This window comes from Triticum aestivum, chromosome 5B (assembly GCF_018294505.1).
Source record: "Triticum aestivum cultivar Chinese Spring chromosome 5B, IWGSC CS RefSeq v2.1, whole genome shotgun sequence".
NCBI classification, from domain to species: Eukaryota; Viridiplantae; Streptophyta; class Magnoliopsida; order Poales; family Poaceae; genus Triticum; species Triticum aestivum.
This window is the reverse complement of record NC_057807.1, coordinates 665,471,339-665,493,212: the sequence shown is the minus strand read 5'-3', so window position 1 is coordinate 665,493,212 and position 21,874 is coordinate 665,471,339. Positions and strand designations below refer to the sequence as shown.

Sequence of the window (21,874 nt, the reverse complement as noted above, 5' to 3'; positions counted from 1 at the left end):
AAATTTGAAGCCTAGAGAGAAAACGTGTGATTCCGATGTCATCACGTTGGCTTTTTGTGTACTTGACATGAATTTTGTAAGAATGTCAAAGAGAGGCAAGACATGCTCCTGACAAAAAAGGGAAACCTTAGTTGCTGTTTCTAAAACCAATGAGAAATTCCAAGTCGAAAATAAGTTTTTTTACGGGTGAAGTCGAATAAGTTTCACACTGCAAAAGATCAAGTTACATGAAAAATACAGTACAGTATGTTTTAACTGAGGAGCACAAATGTGCAACCACTAGCAGCACATTAATTGAATGAACGTGTTACTGTACACGATTTTTCCACTAGACGAGTCAAGATCGTCGATATAAATATAAAGATTTTTTGGTCATTGAGTACTCAATCACTCACTAGAAAACAAATTCGTTGGCTGTTCGTTTTCGGACCCTCCCACACTCCCCTGTCCTCGTCGGCACATCGAAGGCAACGGCGACGGCAGCCTCGACTCGCCGGCAGCCAACGCCGTCCACGCCTCTGCCCTGCCGCCACCGTCACTTGCTTCCGCTACTCGTGCCGATCGTCACCATGCTTCTGCGGCGGCTGGCTGCGGTAATCTTGCTCCTCCTGTTCTCTCGGGACGTCGCCGGCGCCCAAGAGTTCGTGTACGACGGCTTCGCCGCCGGCAAAGTGGTGACCACCGGCACGGCCGTGGTCACCCCCTCCGGCATCCTCCAACTCACCAACGACACCAAGGAGACGCTGGGCCACGGCTTTCACCCGGCGCCCCTCCGCTTCCGGGACGCCAGCACCGGCGCGCCCATCTCCTTCTCCACCACCTTCGTGCTCGCCATCGCGCCGCGGTACCCAGACGCGCACGGCCACGGCATCGCCTTCGCACTCGCGCCGTCGGTCAAAGTCCCGGGCGCCGTCGCCGGCAAGTACCTCGGGCTGTTCAACACGTCGAACAGCCTGGACAACGGCATGAGTCAGATCGTGGCCGTCGAGCTCGACACGGTCATGGACATGGAGTTCCAGGACGTCGACGACAACCATGTCGGCATCGACGTCAACAGCCTCCACTCCGTCAACTCGTCCACAGCCGGGTACTGGCACGACGACGGCTCCGGTGGGAGGAGGTTCGACAGCATCAGCCTGACCGGCGGCAGCGACGCGCCTGTGCAGGTGTGGATCGAGTATGACGGTGACAGCGGGCGCCTCGAGGTGACCGTGTCGCCGGCGGGTGAGCCCAGGCCGGCCCTCCCACTCTTGTGGTGCCACGTCAACCTCTCGTCGGCCGTGGCCGAAGACACCTACGTCGGCTTCTCGGCGGCGAACGGCGCCGCCATGAGCTCGCATTACGTTCTTGGCTGGAGTTTCCGCCTCGGCGGAGGCCGCGCGCCGGACCTCGACCTCTCCAAGCTCCCGAGGCCCCCGTCGCCGCCGGGACCATCCAAGAAGAGGATGTCGCTTCTACTACTCCTGATACTGCTCCTCCTGGCTGTCCTGCTCCTGCTCCTGGTGTCGGCGGCCATCGCGACGTTGGTCGTGCGGCGGCAACGGTGGCGCCGACAACGCCAGGAGTTCTCCGAGGAGGAGGAAGGCTGGGAGATGATAGACTACAGCCCTCACAGGATCAGCTACAAGGACCTGCACGACGCCACCAATGGCTTCCGCGACGTCATCGGCGTGGGCGGCTTCGGCCGCGTGTACCACGGCGTGCTCCCGAGGTCCGGCGTCGAGGTCGCCGTCAAGAAGGTGTCCCACGGGTCGCAGCAGGGGCTGCAGGAGTTCCTGTCAGAAATCACGAGCATGAGCCGGCTGCGCCATCGCAACCTGGTGCAGCTCCTCGGGTACTGCCGGCGGCGCGACGAGCTGGTGCTCGTCTACGACTACATGCCCAACGGCAGCCTGGACCAGCACCTGTTCGGCCGCGCCGCGCCGGGGCTGAGCTGGGAGCAGCGCGCCAAGATCGTCCGGGGCGTCGCCGCCGGGCTGCTGTACCTGCACGAGGGGTGGGAACAGGTGGTGGTCCACCGGGACATCAAGGCCGGCAACGTGCTCCTCGACGCCGACATGAACGGCAAGCTCAGCGACTTCGGCTTCGCGCGGCTCTACGACCACGGCGGCGACCCGCACGCGACGCACGTGGTGGGCACGCTCGGGTACATCGCGCCGGAGATGAGCAAGACCGGCATGGCCACCACGAGCTCCGACGTCTTCGCCTTCGGGGCCTTCCTGCTGGAGGTGGCGTGCGGCCGGAGGCCCGTGGTGTTCACCGTGGATGCCGACGGCGACTCGCCGTCACCGGCGGGGATCGTCGAGCTCGTCCTCCAGCGCTGGAAGGCCGGGAAGATCACGGAGGCTCGGGACCCGAGGATCGGCGAGTGCGACGAGGACGACCTGGAGCTGGTCCTCAAGCTCGGGCTGCTCTGCTCGCACCCCGACCCGGAGCGCCGGCCGGGCATGAGGCAGGTGGTGCAGATGCTGGAACACGCCGTGCCCCCGCCAGAGATGTCGCCGGAGGTTATCAGCGAGAGCATGAAGCAGTTCGAGCACCATGAGGCTTTCGACGAGTTCGTCGGAATGTCGTTCCCGTCCACGTCCGATGTCACCACCGCCACGACGCAGCAATTCTCAAACGGCAGCCGTCCTCGTAGTGACTTCCATTCAAGCTAGATCAGCAAATACAGCCGCAAGTAGTACGTTTTGAAAATTTTAACTTGTGTAAACATCTGAACTGAGAAGAACACTTCTATCAGATTTTTTATAAAGGCCCAAATGAGGTTTTTTTGTGTGTGTTTCCACAATAAAAATACTATAATTATTGACTATAAGAACCTATTGTGCACCTTTTTTCTTCCAGATGACTCAAGAATGTATGTATTTACACCAAGCTTTGCAAGAAACTGAAGTATTCCAATATGTATATGTGGGATTTCTTTTTCACGTAAATGTATAATTGTTTATTTCGAGCCAGCAGCACATCTCCCGTGCGCAACTCGTAGTTACAGCCGACGCCAGTTGCATGAATTATTGACCTTTCAAGAATTTCTCGAACAATGGTGGCCTAGAAAAGAAAGTAATTCCGAGATAATGGCACCGTGGCTGCTGGCTGGCAAGTCAGGACCTCTCCATCAGCAGTAACCGTGTAGGTCTCGGGGTCGACCTCGATTTTCGGAAGCGCATCGTTGAGCTTCATGTCCAGCTTCGATAAATGGCGGACACCACCAACAGCTTCCACCCTCTTTGCTAGTTTGTACTCTGATGCAACACCAGCTTCTTTGGCAGCCTGTGATCATTTCAGACATTAAGCAGCAGTCATTGCCATTCCTCAAGACCATATCATTAGATGGATATATTTCTTTCACCAAAGATATCGCAACACATTTATCTATATTAAGCTTGCAAAAGTTTCTTTCATGGCATTATTTTGTAAAAAGAAATCGTTAGAAGAGTTTTTTAGTGAGGTACGGTATCGAACATTACTAATCATCCTAAATTCGTTACAAGAGTTCAATAGGCTAACCTTGCTCACAAATGCAATCGAGTGAGAGCTCCCAGCCTTTCCATATGCACCAAACATAGGTCGCATCATAACCTGCGTCAAGAATGCACCATTCTGTGCTGTAAATTTTTCAACTACAGGAAGATTGTGGAGACATCGACAAAAGAGTAAAATGCTGATTCATCCACACTTTGCAGTTTATGCATCTAACATAGAATTTTTTACAGTTTACCACATATACCATCATAATTTAACAATGGCAAACCAGATTCGTCGTGACCATCACCAACGTCAAAATGAAGCATGAGTGATCTGACAGGAGTTGTGTCTGTGAAGCTTGCTGACCTAGGTCCCTGGGTTGTTTGGGTCTTCAGGTTGTGAATCAATCCTATAGTCTAATTTGTAATAGCTCACAGGACCAAGGTAGGGTGTGTGCTCCTTGATATGTGGAGTGTCCGAGTGTGTTTCTTGATATTTTAGGCCACCAAGTTCACCCTCCTAGTTTTATAAACCTTTTATCTTCTACCCCCTCCGTTCCTAAATATAAGTCTTTCTAGAGATTACAATATGAACTACATAAGCAGCAAAACGAGTGAATCTACACTTTAAAATGTCTATATACATCCATATGTAGTCCATATTGAAATCTCTACAAAGACTTGTATTTTGGAACGGAGGGAGTATTAATGAAAAGGCATGCTGATCTTTTGTGCATCCTTGACAAAACAAGTGGGTAACTACACCAGAAGACCTAGACTAAAAGAAGAGCATGTTTTATCAATTTCAATTGCACATGGGGCAAGATTTTTCTTGCACCAACATCAGTGATGCTCTGGTCAAACTTGGCTGTCAATGTCAACTTGGTCATAACTGACAAGCTAGCTACTCCCTCCGTCCCATAATGTAGGACGTTTTTCTACACTACACTAGTGTAAAAAAAGTCCTACATTATGGGACAGAGGGAGTATTTTTTTGTAGGCTAAATGAAAACATTATGACAGCATTAAAGCAAGACTTTCTTATTCGAAGGATCTCAGAGAAAGGAGTCCATACAGGTTCAGGTGTTGGAATGCTAGCATTCGGATCACCCATATTGGCCCACGCAATTGCACCACCTTTTATAATCAATTCTGGTTTTGCACCAAAGAAAGCAGGTTTCCAAAGAACTAGATCAGCTAACTTTCCCGCCTGCCAAAAGCACGTAGAGATAAATATTAAAACGGAAAAACAATTCAAAAGTAAGGATCAGTTAGCATTTGAATTGACATATTCAGAAAACAAGAAATCCTAGCCAAAATGTAAGTGGGTGTGATACTAAACAACAAAATATTCTGAGTTTCCTTGATACACAACATTTTTCAGGAGCTACAGTGAAATTACATATGTTGCTAGACTTGCTATTACATTATATTACCCTGAAATTATATCAAGCATGTTAAACAAAGCACATACCCTTTTCCTTTAGATGCCTAATTTCAGTGCGTGGACGGCATTGCCTACCTTATGTTGTCTACTGAATATGAAGCATTTAATGGAAGGAAATCTGAAAGTGGTCAAGAGGTACATACCTCCACAGAACCAACAAAATCTGAGAAGCCGCTTACTATAGCAGGATTTATGGTATATTTTGCTATGTATCTTCTTATACGGAAGTTGTCATTATCCTCGGCAGGATCAGAGTCACCAGGCCCAGGTAACCTACCTCTTTGGACTTTCATCTTGTTTGCAGTTTGCCATGTTCGGATAATCACCTGAAAAAGTAATTGTTTCAATAAATGCATATAAATAAATCAAGTTTGAAGTCGGCTGCTGGTTACTAGAGCTCAGACGTCAATCTAGACATATAAGTATATTGGTTCAAGTCTCTCAAATAACTATTTTTCCCATCACGGCTTATCCGAGAAAGCCAAAAGACGTACTTCATTAAAACGGTTAATTTATGATACTTATAAGCTTATAGTTGCTCCAATGACTTGATTGTTTGGTTTGCATTGACACTAGATCTGAAAATAAACTGATATTATTTTCCCCTGAAGTTTTCTTCATGCCATTTCCCCTGAAGTTTACGATAATACAGAAAAAATACTACATTGCCTAGTTACATTCTGATGAATTAGCACATAAAATGAATAAAAACAATCCGGTGTACAGAATAAGAGGACTGACATAAAATAATTTACTTGAACTCAAAACACAAGGAAATGATGACTTGTAACCTGCAAGTAGTATTTGAATCTGCACTCGGTTAATATGAATAGTAGACATTCAGAAACTAGCATCTACTCTAAGATGCATTAAAGCAGTTCACTTCCATGTGACACGAGAAATGCATCAACTGTTACACAGATCTGCCAGTGCAGAGACAAGCAAAGCAACAATCATTCTGCCTTGCCCTGCTTAAGGTTAATGCTGAGATATTCACCAATAATATTGCCACCCATGATACTGGCCAACCATTTAGTTAAGCACCATAAGTACTCTGCAGTTCCAAACTCTGGCCCCATCAAATTGTTCTTTTTCCTTATAACTGTTGAGTTGACACAATGAAAAAAAGGATGAGGGTATGTAACAGACCTCTCCAATGCGACCCATAGCCTGTGAATCAGATGATATGATACTGATTGCCCCCATGTCGTGCAAGATGTCCTCAGCCGCAATGGTTTCTGCTCGAATTCTTGACTCAGCAAATGCTACATCTTCTGGGATGTTTTTATCAAGGTGGTGGCAAACCATCTACAGGAGAACCACAATATCTGACGACCAAATTCTCAAATAATATTCATAGCATCAGCATGAGACAATTGTTTACCAGCATATCAAGGTGCTCATCAACAGTGTTAGAAGTAAAAGGCCGGGTTGGGTTTGTTGAAGAAGGCAACACATTTTTCACCCCACATACTTTAATGATGTCTGGGGCATGACCACCACCTGCACCTTCGCTGTTTACAAGACAATAAGAAAACAAGCACCATTAAAAATTGCCCGATATACCCAACAATTTGAATTCTACATCATGACAAAAGAATATTTTGGAAGGGGGGCTGTGAGTTATAATCCTTAAAATGTCGACACATTTTCCATCTTCATTTTGGCCGGCATTTTCAGTTTCCAGATTTCTCAACAATTGACAGGGTAGTTTCTACGGCATCACAGAAACCAGCACTTCTCTCCGCATACAACCCATATACAAGTAACGTAGAAAAAATGTAACACCTGAATACATCATGCTCCATACCTGTGATATGTGTGTATGGACCTATCTTTAAAAGCTGCAATTGTATGCTCCACACAACCTGCTTCATTTAAGGTATCCGTGTGGATATTAACCTGTAGAATTTCGATGAACATCACCAGAATAAAAAATATGCAGGTATACCGGCATGATAGGATGATAATACAAGACAGCTTACTTGGATATCAAAAGCTTCTGCAACAGATAAACAGTTATCTATCGCGGCTGGGGTGCTTCCCCAATCTTCATGCAACTTCAAACCCATTGCTCCTGCCATAATGATCTCAGATAATCCTTCGGGTTTTGCAGTATTTCCCTGCACAGTATATTGACAGGGATAAATGTTTAGAATTTGAGCAAGGATATCATCACTTTGCTATATTCACTACCCAAACTACATTTGGATACATTCTAATTAACAAATTTGAGTTCCCATGATCTATATAAGAACCAGTCAACTAAGATATTAGTGCTAGCAGTCCATCCTATCCAATGCCATATGTTGGTTTCTTGCCTTTCTGGTTGCAAGACACTTGGGTAACAGTCTCCAATGTTTTCTCCACATACCATAAAAATAACATGTAGGAAATGCTAACTATGAAGCTCTGAAATGGTAGGGATTGAAATCTTGATGTATATTTTGTTAGCTGCTATCCACCCTAGGAACCATCATTTTATTTCACAACTAAAGAAGATTAGTATAAGGCTAAACAGATTTAGCATTTGTATTGAACCTTTAATTAGTGTTCATAACATATATACCTTTCCTGTGAATCCCACGTTGATTGGAAATTCGTCGGTGGCCTGCAACATTAGTTTCATCTGAGACGGTGCAGGGGTGCAAGTTGTGGCACAAGTTCCATGTGCTGGTCCTGTTCCACCTCCCACCAATGTTGTTATGCCTACAAATAAATGTGGAGATGATTTAATGACCTCATCATTTATCAGTAGTTAATCCAAACATGCATTTGAATATTGCATAGAAAACCTTTTTGTATGTGTAATTATTTATTTTCAACCATAAAGTATAGTATAGAAAATGCCAGTTCTGCCAGAATGCTTGTCAGTGTCAGTACCCATATTTTTAGAAAATGCTATGAAAATTTTCAAGATAGTACAAACTTAAAGAGATGTGATTCTCTGTCCCTTGTCTTTAGTAACTAGCAGGTCTGTAGCAACTAGCAGGGAATACATTTCGGGGATTCTCAGGTCATCCCAAGAAAAGCACAAGTCCGGCAAAGAAAATTACCCCGCTTTGACTTCAGGCACAACATTCAATGATTACTATATTTAAAACTATGATAGAGAAGCACATGCTGTTGTGGTCTTAGATCTGGTATAATGCAGGGCTCAGCATGAATCTCCCATCCTGTTCTTTTCTTTTCCTCCATAAAAGTCAACTTCGAAAAATTGCTTTTGTTGGATGTGTCTGGATTTTTTTCCTTTTAAAACCGATATTTTATTTCCCGACAATAACAGGTGCAAAGACTAAGGAACTTTACCACTTGCAATTGCCTCATTTACCAGCTGAGGGCATATGAAGTGAACATGGCAATCTATACCACCAGCAGTTACAATCATGCCTTGAGCAGCAATAACTTCTGTATTCACCTGGAAACAATTTCAAGCATGAAATTTATTTAAAATGCACTCCTCTTATTTATTAAATCAATCTAAAAGGTGCAGGTATGTTGTTACCCCAACAATCATGTTGCTGTGCACACCATCCATAACATCAGGGTTTCCAGCTTTCCCGATGGCAATAATAAGCCCATCTTTTATACCAATATCAGCCTTGTATATTCCTGTATAGTCAATCACAACAGCATTTGTTATAACTGTATCCAGGGAGGCAGATGCTGGATACCCTGCGGATTGTCCCATTCCATCACGCAGAACTTTCCCCCCTCCAAATATGCACTCATCACCATAAACAGCAAAGTCCTTTTCAATCTCCGCAAAAAGATCGGTATCACCAAGCCTAATCTTATCACCAGTTGTAGGTCCATACATGCTAGAATATTTCTCATGATCAACACTGCAGTCGAATGTACCATCACCAATAAGACCTTCGCTGCAACCAAAGTTTCAAAGGTAAACATCTAAGCCATAATAAATTCAACAAGTTGGATTTATTCTCTACCATTAGTTAAATGTGAAGGAAACAACCTTGCGTCCGGATAATCTTCATGTCCAAAACCATTCTCAGTAATCTTCTGCATTACCTCATTAAGCTGAGAACTGTCAACAGCACCATCAGCAATGCCATTTCCACCTCTAATTACTTTATGGCCACCAATGCTTACAAGTGTAACACTTTTTGCATCCCCTGGCTGAAACAAATAAATAAGAAATCAGATTCTAGAGGATTTTAGAAGTAGGATGTGCGGAATATTTGTGAGAATAAGTAGGATCCCTACTACGTGAAATGTATTGTTAGACTATACAGAGCAGAAAATGCCAAAGGATGGATCGAATAAAAGAACCTCAAACCGAACGGCTGTTCCAGCAGGTATATTCAGTCTCATGCCATATGCTCTGTGTCTATCAAAAACCAGGTACGGATTTGCCTCTATAAAGTGGTAATGGCTCCCGATCTGCAAAACACAATTTGGATTTTTTTTTTCTCATGAACTACAACTTAAAGTAGCATCAGAATCTAAAAGGGCGGTATAGCCCATCAAAATCGTGAGATTGTTGAATGCGATGCAAAATGAACGTATTATGAAAAGTATGTGGAAAGAAAAGACAATTGGATCATAACAACAGTATGTAAGAGAAAATGTAACTTTGACCTGAAAAGGAGCAATAAAATATTGATGGAAACTCAAGAAAAGGAACCACAGCATGCAACACCCGTTTTAACAAGAGTAAGAGCTTGCACCCGTTAAGATCAACATGGCTATACTAATGCATGAGTTTGAGCAACATAATTAAAGAAAGAATGTACCTGAAATTAATTTCCCAAAAAGGACTTTAGGAGGATAAGTCATAGTGTTAGATAGAGCTAGGGATACAAGTTTGGATCAGGACGACCTATTGATCCATTTTAGTTCTTTTGCTCGATCAATAATGTAAATAGCATGTGTACAAAGTGAAACACCAAGTAAGTGGAAGTGAACCACCAAGTAAGTGGGTTGGGCCAGTGGGTTGGCCCAATTATCTCCCCAGTATCTAGAGCCATTCAGCTAACTCCGTCACCTAATTAAGCTGTTAGCTCTTAACACATTTACATGTTCGGCTGTTCACTGCCTTTAGCAGTGTTACAAGTAACAACATTATTACACGGCTGCCGGTTCAGCACCATGTTATGCTACATGTGGATCAAATGCTATGATATTACCAAGGGGTGGCAGGACCGCAGGAGTGATCTTATTAAATGAATAGCACTCACACAGTTGTACCACAAGGAGTGGCATTAAAGCATAGGTCCAATTGTGAAAATAAGTTGGGGGCAAAGATCCATCAAATGAAAATGTCATAGAATAAGAAGTTATTTGTAAATTTGCAGTCAGGACACCAAACGAAAAACATCCACATGTGCTTACCTGAATAGGCCTGTCTGCCTTGTTAACAACCTTCAGAGTTAAAGCCCTGCGATGAAGGTTGAGGATTATGCGTCCAGAGCAGAAATGTACTTCACCAGGATAGTCCTCAACATCACTCCCAGAAAACTTTTCAAGTGAAGGTACTGCAACAATTTAATAATTTGTGTACAGTTACCCTTTTCGCTTCTTAATGTTTCTCAAACTGATAAATCAATTCAACTTTCTAGAAGAGCCAGATTACCACAAGTACAGTATTTTAAACTTTATACAAGCATGCAACTTAAGATATAAACTTCTACTCTAGTAAACCAAGTGTGTTGATCAGCGTTGACAACCTGGGAGATAAGAACCATGCAGAGCTAGCTCCAAATTTCCATCATCAGAACAAATAGGGTCATGTACAGTAATTAGTTTTGTTCCATCCATAAATGTTCCTTCAACCTAGAAAAAATGTTATAATTGAGTTTATTTTGAAAGATAATGGTAACAAGCATAATTGTCAAGCATACTGTTGTAAAGTTAGTATCTGGGTCCAATCAAAACCCGTATTATGGTCTAGTTGTAACCTTAGTACTATAAATAAAGGGTGGTTGATGAGAGGCAGATATTCTAATCTGCAAATCCAGGATACTCGGCATGAAGCTCCAAAGAGAATTTATCTTGGGCCAACAAGAGTTCAAGGTACCTCCTAAGGTGTTTGGTTGTATCACAGACATTCTGTAGGCAAGTTGGACCCGTTAAGTGTATTTATTTTGGTATGCATCTCATCAAAAGAGCCTTCTACATTTTTTTTGGCTGCCTGTTCGAACAGAGGGCAGTTATTTGACCGTCTGTTCAAAACCGTCTACGCACTTGAGTAGTACACGCCCAAGCCATAGTTTCAGGTAGCATTTTTGAATTGGAGGGGTTTGACGGGGTTTCCCCAACCTGTTTCTGAACAGGGCTAGTTGTAATCTTAGCATCATAAACATAACTATTTCCCGTATCATTACAAACCAAGGTTCTAGGACAGAGGAAATTGATCGATATCATATAGCACGAGCAAAGAAATACCTGTACAGTGTCCAGAAGGTATGGAACAGCCGGAAGAACTTGTCTCCTGATAGGCAAGAAAAAGGTAAAAGTCTCAGAGCATAAGGTTACAGAACAGCAACGGCATCATGTACAGTAACTTATTCAATGATCTTAAACAATGTGACAGGAAAATCTCAAACAATGCTCCCCACACATAACAAAAGTCTTAGATAGCGGATATAATTTATGAAGTAACAAATCTGTCATAGGCTAACAGAGAATCTTCTACTCCCTCCGATCCAAAATAAGTGTCACAGTTTTGGACTAACCTTAGTTCAAGCAAGATGTGAGCAAGTGGCACCAGCTTTTGCATAGCTTATGCATGTGAAATGAGAAATAAGGAGAAGGCTTGCTAGCTTTCTGTTGTGTTTATTATAAACTAGTGCATATTCGTTAAAGTCGGATTCCACTAATTCAGCTAGAGAATTGGTCAAGAGACACTGAAGCCAACATCAACATCATGCTTTTCTTTTATCTGTCTAGGCAATTCAAAATGTGTACATTGCTTCTTTTTTTTAGATAACTATAATACTGGATTGTGGAGTTTCTGGAAAGGGGGTCAAAAAGGTGGGTTACTGAACTGAATGTACAGACGAACCTGCCCAGCATCTGTTTCCCCAGGTCCATCAGGTCTGTTACAGTTTTGTCTCCATCCCGAACAAACTCGAGAATCTGTATCAGGAAGCAGAAAAAAGGTATTATTCAACCATGAATGGGCTTGTGGAAACAGCATCGGAGAGTATCGCATCCTCATCTCCTCACCTGCGACGCGATGAGCGCGATGGCCTCCGTGTAGTTGAGGCGGAGGCCGCGGGCGAGGCGCTTCTGCGCCAAGAAGCCGGCGCTGTGCAGCGCCAGCTTCTCCGCCTCCCTCGGCACCAGCTTCATCCCTCACCACAGGTGCAGATTCAGGGCTGAACCCCTCGAAACCTCTGGGAAACGAGCCGCAGGCCGAAAATTCAGAACAAGAGAACCAAAACTCTCAGGACCAACTGGGGGTGTCTGGATGGATTGGAATGCCTAACCAAATTTACATGAACAAGGAGTCGATTGCTCGCACCAGAAGAATAGCATGGCACGGAACAATCGAATCATCAATAGCGTGGGAGAGGTCAACCTGAACCTGGGCGGGTGGGTCGCCGGCGACCTCCGCCCCGCGACGGGCCAGCGGATGAGGGCGGCGCCGCTCGCTTCGCCGGGACGGGCTTCCCGGCGCCGGCGGGGAGAGGGCTCGGCGCGCGGCCGCGCGTGGTCTGGGGGAAGCCGGCGGAGGAGCGGAGCGGAGCAGAGTGTGGGGAGAGAGAGAGAGAGAGAGGGAGAGAGAGGTCGTCGCGAGCTGGCGATGGATTTTGATTGGTGGGCCGGCTGGATTCTGTCTTCTTTGGCGATTCCGTCGCCGTCGGTGGGCCCGCCGCCGCGCGCTTCGGGAATCTGGAGTGGATCAATCGAGCAAGCGACGGGATCCACTGCGCCCAACAAGTCAGCGGGTTGACGATAAGAGTGCAACCACTTTCTTTGAATCATTTGCCTCGACTCTATAATTGCCCGATTATAGTTAGCAAAAAAGAAGAAAACTGAGCTACGCGGGAGTTTGCATCCAGCGCACCAAGCTTCAAGTCTCGACATGAGCATTTGGTGCTCACGAAGTTTCTTCTATATAAAAATGCCAACGAAAAACAAGCTAGTGAAAAAACAAGTGAGAACTGTCGTGACAGTCCATAGGGCAACACCTGCCAATCTGGCTACCCGCATAAAGAGATACCCGTTGTCAAGAGAAAAACATCATTGTTTCGTTGAGATTGTCATGAAGTGTCACTGTCGTCAATTCTCCGTGAGGCAACGGCTCTGACTTCATCATTGACGACCGTCAACAAAGCCTTCGCCGAAACAGATGTCGGAACCCATATAGGCCTATCCAAACACATGGCCACCGTCCAGCGGTGATGACCAGACAACTCTGACTTTGACAACGAGCCTTGCAAGAGAAAAAAGGAAGATATGCCCAGTTTTTATGAAGTTTGATTGATATTTTGGATGCCAATATTTTCCTACTTAGATTGTACTACAAAATTGCATCGTGTCAAAGCCCCTGCAGGGAATGTGTAAAATTGCAACTTCTTTCTGAGATGTGTATGCTACTTCTTTCTGCGTATGTGGCTTACTAAGCATAACTAGTAAGTGAAAATGAAGTGGGGCTAGCTCACTTGGTTAACAGGTGCTGGGCAGGCAATAACTAGAGGCAAAAGCTCTGGTTCCGAATTGTTGTCTGTCACTCAACCTCTACATTTGGGCATCAACGGTAAGAGAAATAACACTACTTTTCATCTTCAAACCGAGAGCAAGACCAATCAAAACAAAAAGACTTGGCAGCTCCATGCAAGAAAGAGATCAATTGCTAGCTATATATACCACGTCCTCTTGCCTAATAATCATCAAAAAGAGAAGAAAACTGAAGCACTTGCAACAGCCAAATGATTTGGTGTGGCAACTGATTTTGGTCTGTCTGTTACTCTGTTCCATTTCTGCATCCCCACCTTGAGTTCAGTGAGCAGCAACATGGCCCTCTTTAAGTTAACCAACCAAATGCAGCAAGACAGATCTGCTCTGTCTGTTGCAGGGAAACAAGTGCAGTGAATCAGTGATGTAGAATTTTGCTCCGTGAGGGGCAAAAGCTAAACAACACTGAACCGTGATCAAGATTTGAACTGGCTTGCACACTGAAAACACACACACACACACACACATGGTTAGGGTTTGACCGACGACGCTGACAGGCCTACTCAACGATCAAAAGCGCAGCGTCCGCGTGCGCCCGTCCGGGCACCTATTCCGCCTCGATTCAGTCGGGCGGCGGCGTGCGCCTCGGCCTCGGAACCTTCAACACCGCCCAGGATGGCGCCCGTGCGTACGACGCTACGGCGTGGCGCCTCCGGCGGCCCCGTTGGGACATGAACTTCACCAACGTGGCGACGCGGGAGTGGGCACATGAGTTGGCGCCTTTCCCGCGGCTTAACACTGACGAGGATCGTCGCAAACACCGGAGGCGGGAGCGCTGTCTTTGCCTGGCCGAGATGGACGAGGAAGCCATGGCGCTGTGGAGGCAACGCTTCCCGCAAGACATCATCAACGAAGAACAGTTCTTCGCCGAGAGGAGGGCGGAGAAGGAGGAGAGAAGGAAGGAGCGAGCCGCCTATCGCAAGGACAAGCCAACGCGGAAGGCGGTCGATAAATACAACATGGCGCTAGGAGATGCGTTGTCTTCGGACTCCCGCGACGAGCGGTTCCTTGACGCCTATGCTCAGAAGTCGGAGGAGGACATCACCGAGGCAGAGTCCGAGTCGGAGAACGAGTAGTAGTAGTTTAGTTTTATTTTGTATCGTAGAAGCAGTCTACGTGGACGTAGTAGAACTATATATCGTTGGAGAAGTCTAAATGTACGCATTTTGTATCGTAGAAGCAGTCTATGTGCGGAACTATCTTCATATTTGTATGCTATGTATACAATCGTGTAGAAAAAAAATGAAATATAGCGCGCCTTCTGGACCGGCTCGGGCGCGCTTTATTTTGCGACGACCGCTGGAGCCAGCACAGCGCCGCGCGCAAAACCTGGCAAACGCGGCGCGGTATTTTTATTTTTAACGCGCCTCGCGTTACGCGCCCGTTGGAGATGCTCTAAGGCCGATTGTAATGGGGAGTATCATATACTAGTATCATGCATATGATACTAGTGTATGATACTACCTCCCTAATGCATAGTATTATATATTAATATCATATAGTACTCTATTTATTGCCATGCATGACACAAAGTAGCATAACATTTAATATGATACGGTATCATGATATGATACTACACCCTTTCTTTCTTCATTTAATGCTACGACACCTCATCAAAATTACCTAGTTGGCATGCATGATACTAGCTATGACACTACCATTACAACCAGCCTAAGCATAACTAGTAAGTGAAAATGAAGTGGGGCTAGCTCACTTGGTTAACAGGTGCTGGGCAGGCAATGACTAGAGGCAAAAGCTCTAATTCCAAATTGTTGGCTGGCATTCAACCCCTACACTTGGACATCAACGGTAAGAGAAAGAACACTACTTCATCTTCAAACCGAGAGCAAGACCAATCAAAATAAATAAAAAAATACTTGGCAGCTCCATGCAAGAAAGAGATCAATTGCTAGCTATATATACCACGTCCTCTTGCCTAATAATCATCAAAAAGAGAAGAAAACTGAAGCACTTGCAACAGCCAAATGATTTGGTGTGGCAACTGATTTTGGTCTGTCTGTTACTCTGTTCCATTTCTGCATCCCCACCTTGAGTTCAGTGAGCAGCAACATGGCCCTCTTTAAGTTAGCCAACCAAATGCAGCAAGACAGATCTGCTCTGTCTGGTGCAGGGAAACAAGTGCAGTGAATCAGTGATGTAGAATTTTGCTCTGTGAGGGGCAAAAGCTAAACAACACTGAACCGTGATCAAGATTTTAACTGACCGACGACGCTGACAGGCCTACTCAACGATCAAAAGCGCGAAAGCATGAACAGAGAGACAAACGGCAGCAGCATGGATCAGTAGGAATGCAGTTGGTAGGAGCATTTCATACATTAGCATGCATTCCTCCCTCTTCATGCTCAGGTTGATGCATGTATCTGCATTCCATATGTATACCCGCAGACTGCAGATTTCAGTCTCAGGGGCATCCTTCAGAGTTAACCTGAACCAAACTGTTAGTACTCCCTCCGTAAACTAATATAAGAGCGTTTAGAATACTAAAGTAGTGATCTAAATGCTCTTATATTAGTTTACAGAGGGAGTACTTGAGAATTCAGAAGATGATCAGTAAATGAAAAGCATTTGCTCAACAGTCAGCACTGACAACAAACCAAAACACTGCGCATTTAGATGGGAAGCACAGCTCGTTTGCAATCAACCAAAATTTGAGTGCCACACTGGCTTGCCTCTGGAGTCTGGACTGAACAGCAGCAGGCTGGAGGCAGCAGAGCAGACGCACGCGCACGCCTCCGATCGATCCCCACAACCCCTGCCTCCGATCAATGATCCATTCCATACAAACGCACGCACGCGACTTGAGCCCGACCCCGACCGCCACAACCCACACGCGCGCTTGCCTCGAGCTCCAGCCTCCTGCTTCCGAAATTCGAAATCGAAGCGCCACCCATCTCCTCCTCCTCCTCCGCCGCCGCCATGGCATCCTCCCTCGCCCCGCCAGCGCCGCCGTACGCGATGCTCGTCGTCGCCCTGCCGCCGACGCCGGCTCCGCCCGCCTCCGCCTCGCACGCCATCGCCCGGTCGGCGCTCATCATCCTCGGCGTCATCTGCCTCATCGCCGCCGCGTCGATCGCCATCAACCGCCTCCTCCGCCGCGCCTCCCGCCGCCGAGCCTCCGCGGCCGCGCTCCCGCTCGCCGCGTCCGGCGGGGCGCCGCTCCCGCTCCCGCGCTCGGGGCCGGCCCCAGCCCGCCGGGCCCCCGCGCTGCTCGCGGACGCCGACTGCATCGTCTGCCTCTGCGCCATCGTCCCCAGGGCCGAGGCCCAGCTGGCGTGCAGGCACAGGTTCCACGCCACCTGCATCGACGAGTGGGTCCGCAGCTCGCCCGCCTCGCCGACCTGCCCCCTCTGCCGCGCCGCCGTCCAGCCCCCGCGCCCCGCCGACGCCATGGACCAGAGGAGGACCGCCCGCCGCTCGTCCGCCGCGGGCGACCGCCGCCGCGTGGCCGCATCAGGCGAGGCGCCGCCGGGCCCTTCGCGCGTGTCGGGAGTCTGAGCTCTTCGTCCCCAACAGCTTCAGTCAGGTTCTGTTGAGGGCAGACATGGACGGCTTGGATTAAAGCTGGCGTGAAGAAACGGCTCAGATGAATTAGTTCTGAATTTCCCATTTTCTATATTACGAGTAGTATATACCAGGGAATTCTTAGTTTTTCGCTCTTATTTTTTTTTACTCGGAAACTTGGGGATGTTTATTGCTTCATGGAAATTCGGTTATAATCGGCCACAAGGATCCTAACAAGGAACCCTGGGCTTTCATCAATCCAACACTCGGTATTGCTAAGACTAGTAGCATATTTGGCAAATAAATCTGTTATCTTCCCTCATGACATGACGATCCGAGAAGGACGCAAACACCGAAGATCTCTCCCCTATTTCATCTAAGATAGGAGCCACAATTGCTCGAGCATTGTGTCGCGGAGACCAGAGGATGACAACCTCTAAACAATCAGTTTTCATAATCACACGCGAGAACCCCTCAGCTAGGCAAATATCACACCTTCTCGCACTGCTAGAAGCTCCGCTATGAAGGCATCGGAAACCCCCGAAAACTGATGCTCCAAGCTCCTTGGAAAGAAAGGTGTGATCTAGCAACACCTCCTCCACCCTTGTTAGGAGAATCAATATCTATAGCCCCATCCATATTGATCTTTACCCATCCTGGTTCTGGCGGCCTCCAACACTGACTCTCTGAGGTACGATGACCGCCCGTAGGCATGTCCAACACTGATAAATCATCACGTACTCTGTTGACCGCATGGACCGGATCAAAGGTGTCCTCACCACGCGTCCATCTATTGCGCGTTGTCCCCCATCAAGAAACATTTTGTCAAGCAATATGTCCTTTTCCCAAGTTTCTGGATGTAAGCGTGGTAGCTTGACATCTAGAACCTCTCGAGCCACCAGCCAATAGTTCCTAACATGGGAACAGAACACAAGAGCATGCATCAGATTTTCATCCATTGCTTCACAAAGATCACATCTAGCAATACGCATAATGTAGCGATGCTTGACTATGTCATAGTCGGGTAAAATTCCTCGGAGAACTCTCCATCAGAACACCCGTACTCTCGGTATAACTTTGAGCTTCCAAAGTGCAGACCAAAGTTGAATGTCTGGCATTGAAGTTCTTGTTGCCGCCCCTTCCTCTAGAGCGTGATGCTCATTCCGACTCACAAGAGCGCGGTATGCCGTTTTGACAAAATATTCACCTGATCTTTTCAATGCCCAACACAAAGAGTCTTCTCCACCCGCAATAGGATATTCAAAATAGCAGCTGCATCGGGTGTGAAGAAATTCCTCCTTACCACCTCTACATCCCACTGCACGTTTCTATTAATGAGGTCCGAGAAATAGGATAGAGGCTCACTGCCAATTCTCCCTATGGGCTGTTGTTGTATCAGGAATCCACTGATCTTCCCATATGGCTATGGAGGAGCCACCACCAACTCTCTTGATGAGGCTCGAATGCAATGTTGTACGTCCAATGATTATCTCCTTCCATGTTGCTACTGATGAATCGGGAGCTGTGGCATGCATAAAATCACATCTGGGAAATACTTCCCTTTAATAACACGCGAGCATAGTGATTTTGGATGGCTGATCAAGCGCCATCCTTGCTTTTCGAGAAGAGTCAGATTAAACATCTCGAAATCACGGAACCCCATGCTCCCCTTAATTTTCGGAGTAGCTAATTTGTCCCATGATATCCAATGTAAGGAGTGCTTGTCGGTGGAGCTACTCCACCAGTATTTGGCCATGCACGACGTCAATTGTTTGCAAACTTGTTTGGTCAATTGAAAACAACTCATCATGCTATAGAGCGGAATGGCCTGAATGATTGATTTTATATAGACTTCTCTTCCCGCACAAGCTAAATTATGCTTGGACCAACCTTGCATCTCCTACGACTTCTCTCACAAATGTGATCGAACGTGCCACTAGTGATTCGTCCGACCAATGTGGGGAGACCGAAGTATCTTTTAGTTAATGCTTCGATATGAATTCCTAGTGTATGTTTCATTGCATCTCTGACAGGCTGTGAGGCATTTGAACTTTTTTCTCAGCGTAAATTCGCATGACCTCATTCAAACGATTAACACTTTGTACTTGATCATTCAAGAAGATCAAACTATCATTGACAAATAGTGATTGACCCAGGGAGATCGTACACTTACTTGTATGCCTCAATCAATGAAGTTGCCATCGAAATGATTCATCAAAGATGCGAACCCCTCGACGCATAAGAGAAACGGGAACGGGGACCTTGGTCCCCTTGCCTTAATCCTATGAATGGTGTGAAGTATGGAAGTAGCCCGCCATTCACCTTCACAGCAAAACGGGTTGATGATACACATTTCATGATCAAACAAACAAATTTGTCACAGAAACTCAAGTTGATCATCATGGCCTCCAAATAGTGCCATTTGACTCTGTCGTATGCCTTGAGCCCTTGATCATATCCAGTTTCACCGCACATGATGCATTTTTACACTACTAGGGAAATGCTTATACACAGGAGCTCAGTAGTAGCGCTTTTTATAAGGAAGCGCTGCTGCTAAAGAACGGTAGCGCTTGCGTCTGAAGACCGTTGCTACTATTCATATAGCAATAGCGCTTTTGTTATAAAAAATACTACTACTATAGTTGCCAAACGGTTGCAGGCAGTGTAGGTATACTAGTAGCGTTGGCAATTAAAAAGCGCTACTGCTATTGTACAATAGCAGTAGCGCTGTCCTCTAACGAGCGCTACTACTACGCTTACCTTATCCACCGCGAGTGTCCCTCATTCTCTCTCACACACTCTCACTCATCGCACGTCGCCTGCCGTCGTCGCCATCGCCCGCCGCCCCCCCGACGCCCCCAAGGTATCCGCCTCCCTCCTCCTTCTCTCACCGCCCTCCCTCCCTCCTCCTCTCGTCGCCCTCCCTCCCTTCTCCTCCTCTCGCCGTCCTCCTCTCTCCCTCCTCCTTCCCCTCCTCCCCCTCCCTCCTCCTCCCTCCTCCTCCTCCTCCCTTCGCCGGCCCTCCTCTCTCCCTCCTCCTCCCTCCTCCTCCTCCTCCTCCCTCCTTTCTCCCTCCTCCCCCCCTCTGTCCCTAAATGTATTAGAAATTTTCTTAGTAATAGAATTTAGTAATAGAAATTTTTAGTAAAAGAATGTTGTAATGTAATTTTTTTAGCAATAGAATTTTTTAGTAAAAGAAATTAGTAAGTGAAATAGGGTTAGAACTAGGATGTTTTAGACATAGGGTTTCACTAAGTCCTAAGATGATGATAATAATGTTTTTGTTTATATTTTGTTTTTTTGCAGAAATAAAGGAGCCCCTGCATCATCCCCGCCGTCGTCCCCGTTACCGGCCCCCTCCAACCTCGAGGTGAGACCAACCACCCCATTTTCAAATTGGAGAACTACTCCTATTTTGAATGCTCAAATTGGAGAGCACTATTTTGAATACTCTTTTGTTTTTGCAGCCAAATCTCCATGTCGTCGCCGCCGTCGTCCCCGTCACAGGCCCCCTTCGACCTCGAGGTGAGACTAGCCAAATCTCCATGTCAATATGAGTCTTATAAGATATTTTGAAATGTTTTTGTTCATATTTTCAACCATTGAAATGCAATGACCATCAATTTTGAATGCAATGACCATCAAGTTTGAATGCAAATAGGATATGTGCTTGCCCAAGTGGCCATGTTTGCAGGTAACTCCTCCGAGTGGCCTATGTTTTGCCGGAGTGTTGATTAATTTCCGTTCCGGCAAATTTCAAGCGCTCAATATGTCCTTTTTTAGCAAAGGTCATGCCAAATTTTTCCGTGAATTTCGGCATGACTTGTGCTAGAATATGTAGGAAATATCGAGTGGCCTGGATTTTCTAGAAGATAATTAAATGACATTTCGGGTTGACTTTAAGTCTATCGAGGCTCCATACATGACAATCAAAAAATGAGTGAGGGAGAAAGTCTGCACCATATATGAGAGAGGAAGAAACCCGACTATTGTCGTGGGGGTCGTTTCTCCTTCTTCTCCTTGTGCTAGACCTTTGTTAGGCACGAGGGGAAGGAGGAGTAACAACCATCACCGACGGTCGAAAAATCAGTGAGGGAGTGTGTCCACCATATATGAGAGAAGAAGAATGCCGACTGTTGTCGTGGGAGTCGCTTCTCCTTCGTTCCCGTGTGCTAGAAATTTTGGTTTAATGCACTCGAGGACGAAGGGAGGAGCGACCATCACCAACGGTTGAATATATACACCATGTGAGCTGAGAGTTTTCAAAAAAAAAAGACTCGACGGACCGATAGTCAACCCGTGCTGAATAATAATGATCTAATATAGTTTTTGCAGTACATATATTGAATTTTAGAAGTTTAATCTTTGAATTATGAACATAGGAAATGTCGTCGGACGGAAGTCTCGCGGAGTGCTCCTGGTGCGGCGACAACCGGGGTTTCTGCGACAGGCCTCACTTGGTAGAAGGTCGGTGCTTCATCATTAAGCTCTAGGAGGCCCTCAATGTTGAAACGGTACGCTACAACGCAAAGTGTTTTTTCGTAATTAAGCTTGACTTCTACAACTTCAACATGTAATTTTCGTCTTTTACAATTCGACTAGCTTATCTCATGCCAAGCAAGACGCTATGTCTTGGAGATGATGGGTTTTGAAGATCATGAGAGTATGGAAACAAAGAAAATTCACCCAAGGACCCATCATGGTATGAATTTTGAGGTAAATCTATACAATT

The 21,874-nt window shown here is 46.2% G+C and overlaps 3 protein-coding genes across 4 annotated transcripts; 2 read left to right on the top strand and 1 right to left on the bottom strand.

Annotated features, from left to right (window-relative positions):
• The first annotated feature begins 422 nt into the window (after positions 1-422).
• Positions 423-2,910, top strand: LOC123114036 (L-type lectin-domain containing receptor kinase SIT2). Its single transcript, XM_044535390.1, has one exon. It carries the CDS (start codon positions 570-572, stop codon positions 2,658-2,660), a length of 2,091 nt encoding a protein of 696 aa, XP_044391325.1. The 5' UTR covers positions 423-569; the 3' UTR covers positions 2,661-2,910.
• LOC123114035 (urease) lies at positions 2,849-12,679 on the bottom strand. Of its 2 annotated transcripts, none has more exons than XM_044535389.1 (19): positions 12,461-12,679; positions 12,106-12,275; positions 11,942-12,015; positions 11,323-11,368; positions 10,605-10,710; positions 10,270-10,412; positions 9,208-9,318; positions 8,891-9,054; positions 8,420-8,795; positions 8,224-8,332; positions 7,484-7,623; positions 6,900-7,037; positions 6,725-6,816; positions 6,299-6,428; positions 6,064-6,222; positions 5,058-5,240; positions 4,543-4,677; positions 3,511-3,582; positions 2,849-3,273 (listed from the first exon to the last, which is right to left on the bottom strand). In XM_044535389.1, the coding sequence occupies exons 2-19, from the start codon at positions 12,229-12,231 to the stop codon at positions 3,052-3,054; spliced, it is 2,526 nt and encodes an 841-aa protein (XP_044391324.1). In that variant the 5' UTR covers positions 12,232-12,275; positions 12,461-12,679; the 3' UTR covers positions 2,849-3,051. The 2 variants fall into 2 exon arrangements, with proteins under 2 accessions (XP_044391324.1, XP_044391323.1); XM_044535388.1 differs by having other exon boundaries at positions 12,106-12,287; positions 12,461-12,660.
• Positions 12,680-16,170: 3,491 nt separating this feature from the next.
• LOC123115217 (RING-H2 finger protein ATL78-like) lies at positions 16,171-17,136 on the top strand. The gene has a single exon (XM_044536442.1). The coding sequence runs from the start codon at positions 16,558-16,560 to the stop codon at positions 17,134-17,136; it is 579 nt and encodes a 192-aa protein (XP_044392377.1). The 5' UTR covers positions 16,171-16,557.
• Positions 17,137-21,874: the final 4,738 nt, after the last annotated feature.

Bases quoted from the DNA above. Each gene is read 5' to 3' on its own strand.
- LOC123114035 (XM_044535389.1), bottom strand. From the start codon at position 12,231: ATGAAGCTGGTGCCGAGGGAGGCGGAGAAGCTGGCGCTGCACAGCGCC. The intron at 8,333-8,419 runs GTAACAACATAC...AATTGTTTCCAG, and splicing joins ACAGCAACATGATTGTTGGG to GTGAATACAGAAGTTATTGC. The intron at 6,223-6,298 runs GTAAACAATTGT...GTTCTCCTGTAG, and splicing joins ATGAGCACCTTGATATGCTG to ATGGTTTGCCACCACCTTGA.
- LOC123115217 (XM_044536442.1), top strand. From the start codon at position 16,558: ATGGCATCCTCCCTCGCCCCGCCAGCGCCGCCGTACGCGATGCTCGTC.
- LOC123114036 (XM_044535390.1), top strand. From the start codon at position 570: ATGCTTCTGCGGCGGCTGGCTGCGGTAATCTTGCTCCTCCTGTTCTCT.